General features: G+C 35.2%; 1 protein-coding gene across 1 annotated transcript in view; it reads right to left on the bottom strand.

The window, feature by feature from the left end:
- Positions 1–13,255, bottom strand: part of LOC117537038 (E3 ubiquitin-protein ligase rnf213-alpha-like) — a 55,834-nt gene extending 42,579 nt beyond the window's left edge. Inside the window, 18 exon segments of the mRNA XM_034202245.1 lie at positions 1,630–1,803; positions 2,146–2,335; positions 2,692–2,814; positions 2,930–3,028; positions 3,259–3,393; positions 3,687–3,846; positions 3,956–4,008; positions 4,132–4,324; positions 4,740–4,946; positions 6,822–7,075; positions 7,210–7,481; positions 8,180–8,385; positions 8,756–8,905; positions 9,139–9,317; positions 9,710–10,432; positions 10,897–11,015; positions 11,460–11,566; positions 13,224–13,255. Of these exon segments, the coding sequence (XP_034058136.1) occupies positions 1,630–1,803; positions 2,146–2,335; positions 2,692–2,814; positions 2,930–3,028; positions 3,259–3,393; positions 3,687–3,846; positions 3,956–4,008; positions 4,132–4,324; positions 4,740–4,946; positions 6,822–7,075; positions 7,210–7,481; positions 8,180–8,385; positions 8,756–8,905; positions 9,139–9,317; positions 9,710–10,432; positions 10,897–11,015; positions 11,460–11,559 (3,337 nt within the window). The 5' untranslated portion in view covers positions 11,560–11,566; positions 13,224–13,255.
- Positions 13,256–13,478: the final 223 nt, after the last annotated feature.

Raw genomic sequence — 13,478 nt, 5'->3', positions numbered from 1 at the left:
TCATCAGGTTCACAAAATGAACTGCAGACGATCAGAGTTTGATGCATAGTTTTATCCTTAAAATAATGAAAATCTTGGAAGTATCCAGACGACCGGAACAAAAATGTGAACGTGCTTTCTCCTTTTTAAAGTGTAACAGTCCTAACCCCTACTGTTCCATCTTCAAACTGTTATCACCAGAGGTTGGAGAAGTAATCAGATTGTGTACTTTAGTAAAAGTAGAAGTACCAGTGTATGAATACGTTACAAGTAAAAGTACGGTATTCAAAATATTTAAAGTACCACAAATAAAAGTAGTCATTGTGCAGATTCAGAATAATATATGTTACATGTTTTGATAATTATTGATCATTAAAGTGTTATCAAAGCTGGTAAAGGTGCAGCTAGTTTTAATGACTTTATATACTGCAGGTTAGCTTGTGAATTTTCTCCAGGTGTAACTAAAGTCCTTTTTAAGGGGTTGTTTATATTTCACATCATTAATCAAAATCTGCTTAGTAACTAAAATAATTAAATACATGTAGTGGAGTTAAAGTACACGATTTGGCCCGGAATTTTAGTCGTGTAGAAGTTCAATGTAGCAAGACATTTAAATACTCAAGTAAAGTAAAAGTACCTCAAAATTGTTCAGTACTTGAGTAAATGTACTTAGTTACCACTGGTTATCGCACTGTTTTGAGACTTTCTCTTCCTATGTTGGCTTAGTTTTCTACTTAGGCCTACTTACTTGTTTGCCCTCCAGCTCCAGCTACCTACTCCTAGCTTGGTCGAGGTATGTGCTCGTGTGTTAACAATAGCAATGCTACAGTCAACGCATCATGAATATGGGAGCTATATAATATTTTAGGGGCTCAATAAAGTCAAAGCCCCATTCAATATGAATGCCCCAGGTTTGACATGCACTTTGAAAGAAAGTCAACGTTTAGATTGTTGGACACTTTCTTCTTTTCATATATTTTTTAGATCTATGGGCAGCCGATTTAGTGCATTACCGCCACCTACTGGACTGGAATGTGGAGCATTAACTAGCAACAAAAAAGAATAAAAAGCACAACTTAATTCTCTCAATTATTCTGGTTGTTCTTAATATAATTGAAATATTGCAGTTTCTCTTCCTGTTTTTTCTATAAAATGTCCGCATGTAACACTGTATTTTTTATGAACATTAATCAAATGTTTTCATTAAACATGTTAAACAACTTCCATTGTATTACAGTGTGTCCTATTCTCAAATAGGTAATGACACCTACATGTTTTAGTGTTAATCCAATGTGTCTACCATCTTTTTTCCATTTTCTTGGTATCTCCACTAACAGCTTAAGAAATAACTTTTCAAAGGTTGCTGTATATTGTTCCAGTAAGCCAACCGGAGCAGAATGGGCTTTTCAGTAGAGGGGCTCAAAGAGACATTTAAAAAAGCAGACATTTTGTGTTTTGAACACTAAAGCATATAAACAGGTTGTGATATAAACCCAAAAATACAAGTATTAAACTGATACAAATGTGCATCATACTTTGAGGATGTAAAACAGAAGAAGAATTAAAAGCAAAATGGAATGGAGAAGAACGAGTCAAGGGAAGAAAGGTAAAGAGTAAGAGCAGCTGAAATAGACAGATATTCATACTAACCTAACTTCAGCAAGCCAACAAATTCATGTTGTTTCTGGAGGATTTGGTCTAAAGTTTTCATTTGGATCTCGCCACTGAGGAACTTCTGTGACACAGATTTGAATGCTGAACTAGCCAAAGTCATCCTGATTTGCACTTCATTTGAAAATTGGTCGATCAGTCTTCCTCCTACACCTGTAAATCAAGCATGCATAAACTACAACAGTTAATAATAAACATTGTGCTATGACAAAATAATTACATAGGATGACCTATAGTATCATCTATAATATATAGTAACTGCCAGCCAGTCATGACTTAATTTTGTAACGAATTAGACACGCACAAACTCACACACACGCACACACACACACACACACACACACACACACACAGACACACACACACACACACACACACACACACACACACACACACACACACACACACACACACACACACACACACACACACACACGTGCGAAACAGATGAAGAATAAGATTCCAAAACATTTCCACATATATAAAACTATTTACCTGTCATTTGAAAGACTGTTTGGGCCATGGGATTATTAACAAGATACTCAAATATCAAGTCCTCGCCTTCAATGTATTCTCCATTCACATATGTGGGCCATGTCTTCAGTACAATTACAGACATCAGCTTCCCAAACTTTCTGATATCATGTTTTTCAATTAGAGCTGAAACAGCTTTGCCAGATTTATCCTAAAAAGAAACAAGGCACCACACACTGGTCATTGTATGCAAATTAAATTAGTTGTCATTTCATGTTTTGTTTAAAAGATAGTGGGGTGTAAAAGTAGAGTGTAAAAATAGAATGAATGCATTAATTTCAAGAGCAATGTGTGATATTATTTATGATCAAAATCATATTGTTTTCTCCCTCTACAAGGTTAAGTGTCTTCAGGAGCCATTTATTACAGGTATTCATATTACAGTCTTGTAGTAGTAATAATTGGTTTAAAAAAACTCAAATTGGCAATTCATCCTTATTCACTGTTTATGAATTAAAAAAAAGACATAAAACCTTGGCTTTCAACGTCTTCACAATAAAATCTTACCTGACAAATAGCCGCAACCGCATCCAATGCACATTTCTCCATTGTGATGCATAACAATGGACTTGTTTTGCTCAGTTCTTCCATCTTTTTGGAGTATATTCCAATTTGATCAACTGGTTGTTCCTAGCACACAAGCATACTTTTTTCAGTTTTGTTTTTGTCTCTTAAATGTGAACATTTAAGAATCAAAATCCAAGATCTCTAAAGTATAAAAAAACTGAAACAAATCCAGTCTTACTCGTTTTAGTTTGCCTTCAAAATCCTCCATGAAAGTGGTTCTCCAGGAAGAGGTGTGTTCATCGTGATTGAAGGATAGTGAGAGTAACTTTTCCCATACCTATAAAGAGACACGTATAGATTTGAATAGGTCAGGTTAATCAAAATGACTGCAGACAACTTTTTGTTTGATTAGATATACAGAATATCACAATAAAGCATGTATCTGGTATATCCACATAGTAAAGTAGAGTCTAAACTTACACTACAAAAAAACCCATTATATAAACATTGCCTATCAAATCTTATTCATTGCCTTAGGCATATACATTATCCCACATTTCTGCTTACCGTGATTTCATGGGGTACAGAAAACTGCAAACGATTCCATTCATTGAGCAGTTTGTTTCTGAAAGTATTTCTTCGCCATTCCCTCATAGTTTGTAATGTCTCCCTGAAAATCTCTTCATGTATTTGCGCTCTTGCCTGGAACAGTAGTTAGGAGTTATTACAGATCTCTATGCTTTGATTTTATGCTGCATTAATAGAAAAGCTCTGGTTGCATTTAAAGTTTTAAACATAAAACCGTAGCTAGTCATTTTAGATTAGCTGTCTACCTTGCCTCCTAACAAATGTTTTGTAGAAGAAAAACAACTATTAATGTACAAAACTAATCCACATTAATGTATATATATTTGAGCTGAGCCAGGTATTTCAAATGGTTTGGTACAGTTATATAAAAGTGTGCTCTGTCAGGCAGACTGACTGGTGAGTCTCACCTGGGAATCGGTGTGGTCGTATGCCTTGGCAATCAGACAGACCAGATCAAGGAAGTAAATGGGAACTTCCCAGTTTTCTGTATCTGTGGTGAGATGGCACACAGAACCAAGAAGCCCGACTGCTGTTTTTAGGCAACATTCTCCATACTTGTTATCACAACTGGGGAAAAAATATTTCTTATCATTGTTGTGTATGCATAAAGGGTGTTGTTATACCTAGACATTGTGGCAGAGATACTGTATTACATGTAGGCCTATAGGTTGTTTACCTTTCAATGAGATGGCTTTCTCTGTTGAGATGAGATACCAGATCTTTCAAAGCCTGTAGTAATCCAAATAACAGAACACACATAATTTGAAGACTGAACATATATATATACTTTTATATATATATATATATATATTCTATTTCTCGAGTGATTAAGGTCAATTAAGGGGAACATACCTTGTAGTTCATGTAACTTGTCCCTGATTGAATGCTGAACTGCATGTAATGAAGAATGTCTAGAAGTTCCACTTGCACACTTTTTATGAAGCTTGTGAAATCATCCACACGCAGCAGAGGCATCCAAGAGTGCACGAGAAGTCGATCAATGTCTGTCAGGTATGCATAGTCTTTCATGATCCGGATAACACTCCTTGAAAGAGTTGTTAGAATTGTTTAATGGTGACCATGTCACAAGTTCACAAATACTAGAAAAAAAAAGTATCCACTGGTTTGTTTTTGTTGGTATTAAAAGTAAACAAATTGTAACAGGGCCACTGATGTGCTCATAATAACAAATCCTCTAGAATTTTCTAAATGTTCCGCGACAAAATACATCTTTTGATAATCCTAGCTTAATCCTTGGGTTGTCTTCCTTTCAACTTGTGTCCTCCTGGTTTGACTATTTATAAAGCATGTAGTATAAATAGCTATACATTGGAATAAAATCTAAAACCTAATGAAAGTGATCGCAAAATAAAAAAATATAAACATAAAATTAACCCCAAAAATGTTGACCCGAGAACAACAGGAAGTTTCATTCTAAATGAGAAAAAAAACGTGCTTACCTATCATAATTGTCCCCGTTGAAATGCGTCCCCTTGCTCCCACTCATACCTGTCCAGGAGTCTAGCTGTGGATTCACGACAGGTGGAGCCGGCTCAAATGGCTTGCTTTCTCCTCTCAGTAGGTGAATAAGAGGGATGACCAAGACCCACTTGTCAACATTGTGTTTTCTAGCATTGTTGCTAAGAATCTCAACAGCATCTGCAACTCTTTACAGTGTAGAAGATAACGTTTAGTTTAATTATATTTACAGTGAAAACCAGTATTTTAATATTTGAATTAAATAATAATAAATGCAAATAATATCATTATATACATTCCTTGGTTACATTTCCACTCAGTCTACGTACAATTTTCAGGATCTGTTCCATGTGAAAGTGTATGTATTCAATTATTTCGTTTTTATATTTGAAAGAATTTATAACAACTGATTCAAAAACATGACACACAAGACAAAGGGTTATAAATGCCAAACTGGCTCTTATAAAAACGTTTTACTAAAAAAGTGTATTTGAGTTTTAAGGCGAGACACGGCAGGCAAAAACATCGTTTTTCAAGTATTTTGATTCTGTAACATGTTTTCTTTCAGGCTTTTGGAAGGAAAACGTACAAAATACACATTTAAGGGTTTATTTTACTATAATTTGTCTATTTGCGTCTGTAGATTTATCCTAAATTCACCAAAAGTTAGCATTCTAACGTAACATAAAGTACCGCGACCGCTGTGTGCACCATGTCAACAGAGATATCGTTGGAAAGCTGTGTCTCTCCTGCACAATCTCATCAGATCCAAATATGGTCATTTCCTTTGTATTAGCAACCAATCGTGAAAGCACAAAGGGGTCTTAAACCAAGAAACAAAATCTCATTGGCTGCTGTCAATTTCTGACAACGTGATTCGTTCAGATGCGTCACGTGGTGTGCTAAAACAGTTCCTGGTTAGCTTTCCGCTAGAAATTGAAATCTCAAAATGGCAAAAGAACGGCGAAAAAAACGTTCACAGAGAAGACGACTACTATTGTCACTTGCACGAAGCAAGGTTATATAAAAACAAATGACCCCGAACATGAAATACCTTCACGGAGTGCGTCGATGCGCAAGCTATCATCCAAAGAACAAGAGGGTTTAGCTAGCGCCTCACTGCAATCTTTAAAGGTCGTTTTCTCAAAATGAGTTTTTTATCCTACTCTGAGTTCGAAATTTCAACTTCAGTAGCACGTACATACACCAAACCTTCCAGTTATATTCCTATCAATATTATGAAGGCTTTTACAGAAGGGTTTGTTCATATATCATTCATAGCCTGAATTATACAACATTGTATACCTAAAAACATGGCGAAAATTGATATTTTAGGGCTGTTGACAGTATTTTCTGATTTATGGAGTGATACAAAGAGATATCCAATATCCCTTCTGTAAAAGCCTTAGATACTAATATGACTACAAAATGAAACAAGAAGTTTGAACCTGGCTTTATCCAAAATTCAGATTTCGATTCCTGAAATGTGTTAAAATATGTGCATATTTAATGAGATAATGGATAATTTGCATATTTAAACATGCTATTTCAGAAAACTTGTAATACAAAAAACAATTGCCTTATTGTAAGTAATTAACTGGAGAAATGTACTCTAGCTGATACCTTTAAGTTAAAACAAATTACCCTATTCACCTGGGGTGTCTCGTTGAATAAATGTTTCTGCCTGTTGCATCAATACAATATTAGTCTTAAGCCCTATGCCATTTTATTTCTCAGAATCTTTCCAATTAAAAAAATAAATTGTGCAAAATGTTCGTGATGTTTAAACAAAATTCACAATAACGCTTGAGACTTATCATTGTTATATTTGTATTTTGTGGCTAAGTACTATTTTATAACTGCTATAGACTTGAAGATAAATCACATTTTTAAATCATGTGTGAGATCAACTGGCAAGCTCATCTGACCAATTATATTTACAAGGTGAATAAGCTAAAGTAAACTTTTCATATTTTGTACTTTTTTCCTTATATATTTATTAATTTATATTTCTGAATTATAATGTTTATTCTCATAATGATGATATATTGCATATAAGTTACCTTTTTTTATCGGCGAAAGGGATTTCAAATTCTTTCCAGAAAGAGGAGAATGTGTGTTGTTGCATCTTGGGCAGGCAAAGTAGATTGCAGAGATTAGATAGTTGATGTTTCATGTCATCTTTCAGATACTTGCTGTAAAGGAGCAAAGAAACAACTCCTGTATGCAGCGGTGAAAGGGATTTTGTTGTTTGTTTCTGCCTTCTGAGCTGGCAATTGATGTTTTCCTCCAGAACACCTTTGAGAAGGACTTCAACCTAGAAAATGTAAAGGAATATAGTAATAACCAGTGTCCACTACTTACAGTTCAATGGTAATTCTTTCTGAAATCGATTCAATTTGTGTCCACGGGAAACATGTACTTTTTAAGAACAATATCCTTAAGGGTTACCTGCTCAATACCGTATGGTAGTCCCCATGGCCTTTTTCTGTCATAGTGAAGTACAGGATGGCTGTATGTATAAAACAACTGTTGTAGCAGTACAAAGAAGTTGTTCACATTTGGTTCATTCCAAGTTGTAAGAAGGTCGAAAATGATATTCAGCATCTCCCTGCCAGCCAGGTCTCTGCCTTTCATTACAATGTCTTTGGGCGAAAGACTCCCGGGCCAATAAGTCTTTTTCATTTCTGGATGGATCATATCATCATACTGGTGCCACTCCCCTTGAAAGTCAAAAAGAACAAAATGAAAGGGGTAATGCACCCGGACTTGGTCCATATGGGATGAAATTAGTTTTTGTTGTTGTTGATTTTACGAAGATTTAATCCTCTTTGCTGTTTAGATTGAGAGTTTTGTCAACGGAACAGAGACTTTTAACCAAATTAAACTGTATTATCATTTCCTTGATATAAGCTTTTACTGAACAAAATGTCATATTCCAAGAAACACAAAATGTTTATAATTTGGTAAAATAATTATATTAGCAGACTTAAACTACAATAATGTAAAGCTGATTGGATAAAGAGAAACAGAAACATTTACAATATGTCTTAAAAGCCCATCCCTCAATCACCAGCCCTCTTTCTAGCATTGCACAAACAGCATCTTAATACTTGGATGTCAGCAGCTTTCCTAAATCTCAGTATCACCTTGCTGACCTACAAACAAACTTGTAGTCCACTGGAACAATGAAAAACACTGTTGACTAAGTTACCTAAAATGCATATTTTGAGACATTTCTGTACTGCAATTTCTTGTTAATTATTGGTAAGAAATACAGTATATGCCAATACCAATCTGTCTCCAGTAAACTGATAATGTCCAATACCTGCCCAGGTTATTTATTGGTTCAGGCTCTAGTCTATAAACATAAATAGAAGTTGCTGTTTAGCCTTAGTGTATGGAAGTAAAGTTAGATTACCTTCATGTGTTAAAAGGTCCTCTTTGATCGCCAGGCACCTGTTGACCAATTCATTACCATCTTTCTGGTAGATTGTCTCATACATGGTTTTGTTGTCTTTTTTACTGCACTTGCGAATTAAGTATTTGTAGGGAATGCTCTCATGAATGATGTTCTTGGGAATCATAACACGTCCTTCAACCAGATATATCTTTTCCCCTAGAGACCTGTGAAAATCAACACTTATCATTAGAGATGGGATAGGCAAAGATGTGATCAACCCATATTTTCAAAGCAAACAATCCACTGAGTAGTTGCAATGCTGCCGGAAAAGTAAGAGTACCTTTAAAAACACACACACACACACACACACACACACACACACACACACACACACACACACACACACACACACACACACACACACACACACACACACACACACACACACACACACACACACACACACACACACACACACACACACACACACACACACACACACACACACAATCACAATTTGATTCGATATTTTCCTTGGGGAAGAATTGAAAGGACAGTTGTGCAGGTATAATTGTTAAAATATATGTTTCATACCTAGAGAAGGACATTTTCAGGCCATTGCTCTGCCAATCTCCAAATATGTCTCCAGACATTAAGATAATCTCATCCTTTCCTGGATCCAAATGAAAATCTTTGGAAGTGACCGCATGGAAGATCACAGGAATACATTCACTGTTTGGTAAACTAAAAAAGAGAAATCAAGTAGATAAACGTTAACTTCATATTTTCTTTATAAAATCAATAATACAATATCAAAAATGTTTTTGTAACAGATAGCGTTACTTGTTTAGAAATTCAATGAAACACCATAAAAAGAAGACTAAAATAGAGTGATAGCACTTGATCTGTTTTTGGTGTACATTTTATAATGAGTAAATTAGAAAAAACTAAAAAAGTTCTTATAACCCAAAACATACGTTTGTGGTGCTGGTGTCTGAGGGTCAACAGATGTTTCCAAGATATTTGCTGCCACTTGAATACCCACTTTTTCAGGAGGGCAGGAGGGTTTTGACCTGGAGACAACTCCATCACTGTTACCTTGCTGCTGTTTCTCTGCCTCTGTGTTTATAAACTTATCTGATTTGGGTTCCTCAGCCTGTGTAAAAAATAAAAGGTTAAAGATTAAACCAAGTCCTGATCAGAGAATCAAGATGACCACATCTATGGGAATTTGGTTGATTTACAAAAACGGAAAGACTTCCCATTTTTTAACTGAACATGATTAGTAAATACACTGTCAATTAGTATTACACAGTTTTATCCTGTATTCATGATTTTTCAAAAACCATGATGCCAGACTGACGAAGATCATAACAACATTGTTGTTGATATGCAACTATTAAAAGTTATTACAAACAAAATCACATCTATCAAATAATTTAATTAAATAGGTATTCCTATAAAAATAATTAAGAACATTAAGAATACATATTTTGTCATGAGCTGTAAAGTTGAGGGGTTAAAAATATGCATTTGACTGATAAATACCTTAGTGCTTTGAGCAGTTGCCTTTGTTACTGAATGTTGATCAGCGGAAAACTCAGTAGTTTTGGTATTAGGGTCATCTGAGTTACTCTGGTCTCTGGCTGCTTCGTCTTCTCTTCTGTCAGTTTGTATAGGAAATGTATGTTGTTCACTGTTGGTGTGATTGTCATCTGGTCTCCCAGATAGATTGTGTATGTCATGAGAGATTGTCTTATCTTCATCTTGTTCAAATATCGACTGCTTTGTGACAGAATCACATTGTTGAGGTGTTTCCGGTGCAGTGGAGAATGTTTCTGTAGTTGATTTTAGATTTGACGCAGAGTTAGACAACGGCTTCAAGGTAATATCACTTGGCTTCTCAGCATGAGGACTGTCGTCTTTACTATTATCTGATGGGGCCTCTGTTTGTTGCTCCGCCGGTTTATCGCCTGCTTGTGTAGAGGAGGGTGGTGTCAAGCAAACAGATAGGTTTGATCCAGGAACCGCCTCTCTGCATGGTTGAGCTCTACTCTCAGGTGCTGTAGCAGCAAGCCTCTCTTCCTCTTTTAGAGTATCTATAACTTGTGTCTTCTTGGTGGTTACTGCTTCTGCAACTCCGAGTGTCTGTTTGGGGGATGAGGGCATTGCTCCTTTTTCCAGTGTGGCTTGGCTGGCAGTCTTATCTGATGGGTCCTGTGCTGTCGCCCCATCTTTGTCTGGCTCCAAGTCATCACTGGCCAGCTGACCCTGAAAAGAGACTAAATAGTTAGCTTAACACATATCAGTTTCAGATTCATTAACTTTTCTCTGAGTTAATTCACATGATAACATAAGTTCATAATAAGAAGTTAAAACTATGAATAATGTAAATATAGCATGAAGAAGTGTAGATGTAACTATATTTGTATTACTGTGATTGCAGCTGGTGGAGCTTGTAACACATTCCTGCCATAATACAAACCTGTTCCCATTTGTATGAGCTTGTTTACTGCTGTCGATAATGTTGGTGTAAACCAAACGACAGAATAATCTTTCATTAAAGCAAGAGGGAGTAAAGGTTGCTGTGACTGTGAAAATACATTGCATGGACTATTTCTGTATTGAATTTCTATTATATTTATTGCTATTAATTGTTGGTTTAATTCAAGGTTTAATACTTTTAAAAAGTAGGAAAATATTGCAATATAAAAACAGTTTCTTAGCCTTTTCACCTTTATCTGGGCAGTGTTTTCTTGTTTTTCATCAACATCTGTCGAAACCTGGTCTTGTTCCTCCTTTTGGTTCTTCTCCTGAGCAGTGATCGAGGGTTGATGTGCTGACGTGGACACATCTTGGAAACAAATGTGTGACTTATTAGTATGAAATCCAACCACCTAAATGTCAGTTTTAGTTATGGTAACAGTATGAGAAAGAACAAACTGTTTCAGTTTAGAGGCAAACTAAACTGAACCTTCAACTACCATATAGATAAATCACACATGTGTTTGGTTTGTTATTTTAAAAAACACTTTTATTTTCTTCAGAAGAATATTGGGTGTAGAGGCCTATTATTTATTTATCATTGTGGTTTAAAGTCCACCTGCAAAATTGTTTTATGGTTTTATGTGACACCAGCATATACACTTTAAGATAAGGTCTAAAATAAGTGATTTAACATACAGTGTATTGGTTAATCATAAAATAGTTTGCCGTGTTGATCTCGACAGAAATGATGCAATTAACAACAATTCTGCATATTTTTCAACCAATAACCAAAAGAAAATGGAAAACTTACCATGGTTCTGATTTCGAATCAAGTCCGATAACTTGAAGCCACAACCAGGACAGAAGTTATATGAGCTTTCCACTTTAATACCACAACCCGGGCAAAACATGATTCATCTGTTCAGGAAGACAACATTCACAGCAAGAAATTAAAGCAAATACGTTGATGTACTGTAGTTGTTAAGCATAAGGACCAAAATCCTTAAACTAATTATTTCCAAAAAGTAAAGCTAATAAGAGTATGTATGGAGATTAATGTAAAATGCTGCTCTAACTTAATGCCAATTAAGCCCAATATACAACTATTAAGGATCGAAGTCTTCCATTGTAATGTGTGTATAGCCAAAACAAACTAACCCTTCTTCTTCTCTTTCTTCCTTTTCATTTGTTGAACTTGATCATGGCAAAATAAGATATTATAGAAACACTTAAAATTGAATAGAAAGTATACAGTTGAGCCTAATCCTATAGTAACCGAATGAAAGATTTAACAAATTCCTATAATAAAAAGAGAAATTTAAAATAAAAGATGTCAGTATGACTATGCTCAGATTTACTATTACAGACACAGTCCTTTTTTTCTTTTACTTACTTTTAAATATTCTAGGCACCATAATAGAATAGATTATTCTTAAACAGGGCAGTCAAAAAGAGTACCTACTATGTCTGTCTTCTTCCCTCCATGGTTGGAACTAAATATCTGAGCTGATAACTGAGTTATATAACTTACTTGTTTCTTTCACTTTCATTTACAGGAAAAGGCTTCATCACAATTTCCGAAAATCCAAGTCACATCTTTATATAGCTGGTTCAACTATTTAAATAGATATTTAATGTATCCTCATATATGATGGAGTAAAGCAGAACATATTTACATTTATGGAAGCTGAAACTAGGGAAAAGTCTTACGTCCCTATTCCAATACCAATGATTAGAACTTTACTAAATTAGGAGTTACCTCTTTCAATCTTACTCTCACTAACACATTTTAAAATAAAAGACTTCAAGTATACTCTCCAAGATTGAAACACTCGCAACATATTTAGATAACAATACAGCCAATGTACACTTAATCATAACCTCAACATCGATATCAAGTCATCCGTGTTATCATGTTGTCAAACTGGAATCATTTTTTTGTAACACGCTGGGTTAGTTCAAGGTGAGGCTCCCTTATAAAATACCTACAATGAACAATAAAGAAATAAAGCAATGAGGATGCGTTTTTGCACTTTAATGCAAAAACAATCAAGCAAAGTTTGGATATTATAAGTCATATCTTGTGCTTGATTTGGCATTTTAAAGCTACATTGTGGAAACATCCAACAGATACTTCTGACTAGTTTTATTAATGGTTCAAATGTAACTCTGTTTCAAATCAACTTTATTCAGATGGACAAAAAGACCTACTTTAATAGAGCAATATACGAAATTCAGAGTATGAGCCAGGATGTCACGACCAAAGGGCCTCACCTCTGACTGGTTTCAAAGAAGGGATTGACTTCCGCAAACTTACAAGCAAAATACATTATTATAGCAACACTTAAAATTGAATGGAAAGTATACAGTTGAGCCTACTCCTATAATAACAAATGAAAGATTTAACAAATTCCTATATAATACAAAGAGACATGTAAAATAAAATATGTCAGTATGACTATGCTCAGATTTATTATCACTGACACAGTCCTTTCTTTTCTTTTACTTATAAATATTCTAGTCACCATCATTGAATAGATTATTCTTAAACAGGGCAGTCAAAAAGAGTACCTACTATGTCTGTCTTCTTCCCTCCATGGTTGGAACTAAATATCTGAGCTGATAACTGAGTTATATAACTTACTTGTTTCTTTCACTTTCATTTACAGGAAAAGGGCGAGGCTTCATCACAATTTCCCAGAATCAAAAGCCGCATTCCCACCGCAGGACTTTCCCTGGTACTTTGGTTCTTTAGTTCCGTTAGTACCAATAATGTGGCTTTCACACCGCCGGGACTACTCAGTGCCGGGAACTCTTTTGGCCATTGTCA

Source organism: Gymnodraco acuticeps, unplaced genomic scaffold (assembly GCF_902827175.1).
Source record: "Gymnodraco acuticeps unplaced genomic scaffold, fGymAcu1.1, whole genome shotgun sequence".
NCBI classification, from domain to species: Eukaryota; Metazoa; Chordata; class Actinopteri; order Perciformes; family Bathydraconidae; genus Gymnodraco; species Gymnodraco acuticeps.
Note: the sequence above shows the minus strand (reverse complement) of the source record. Positions and strands in the feature narration are given on the sequence as shown.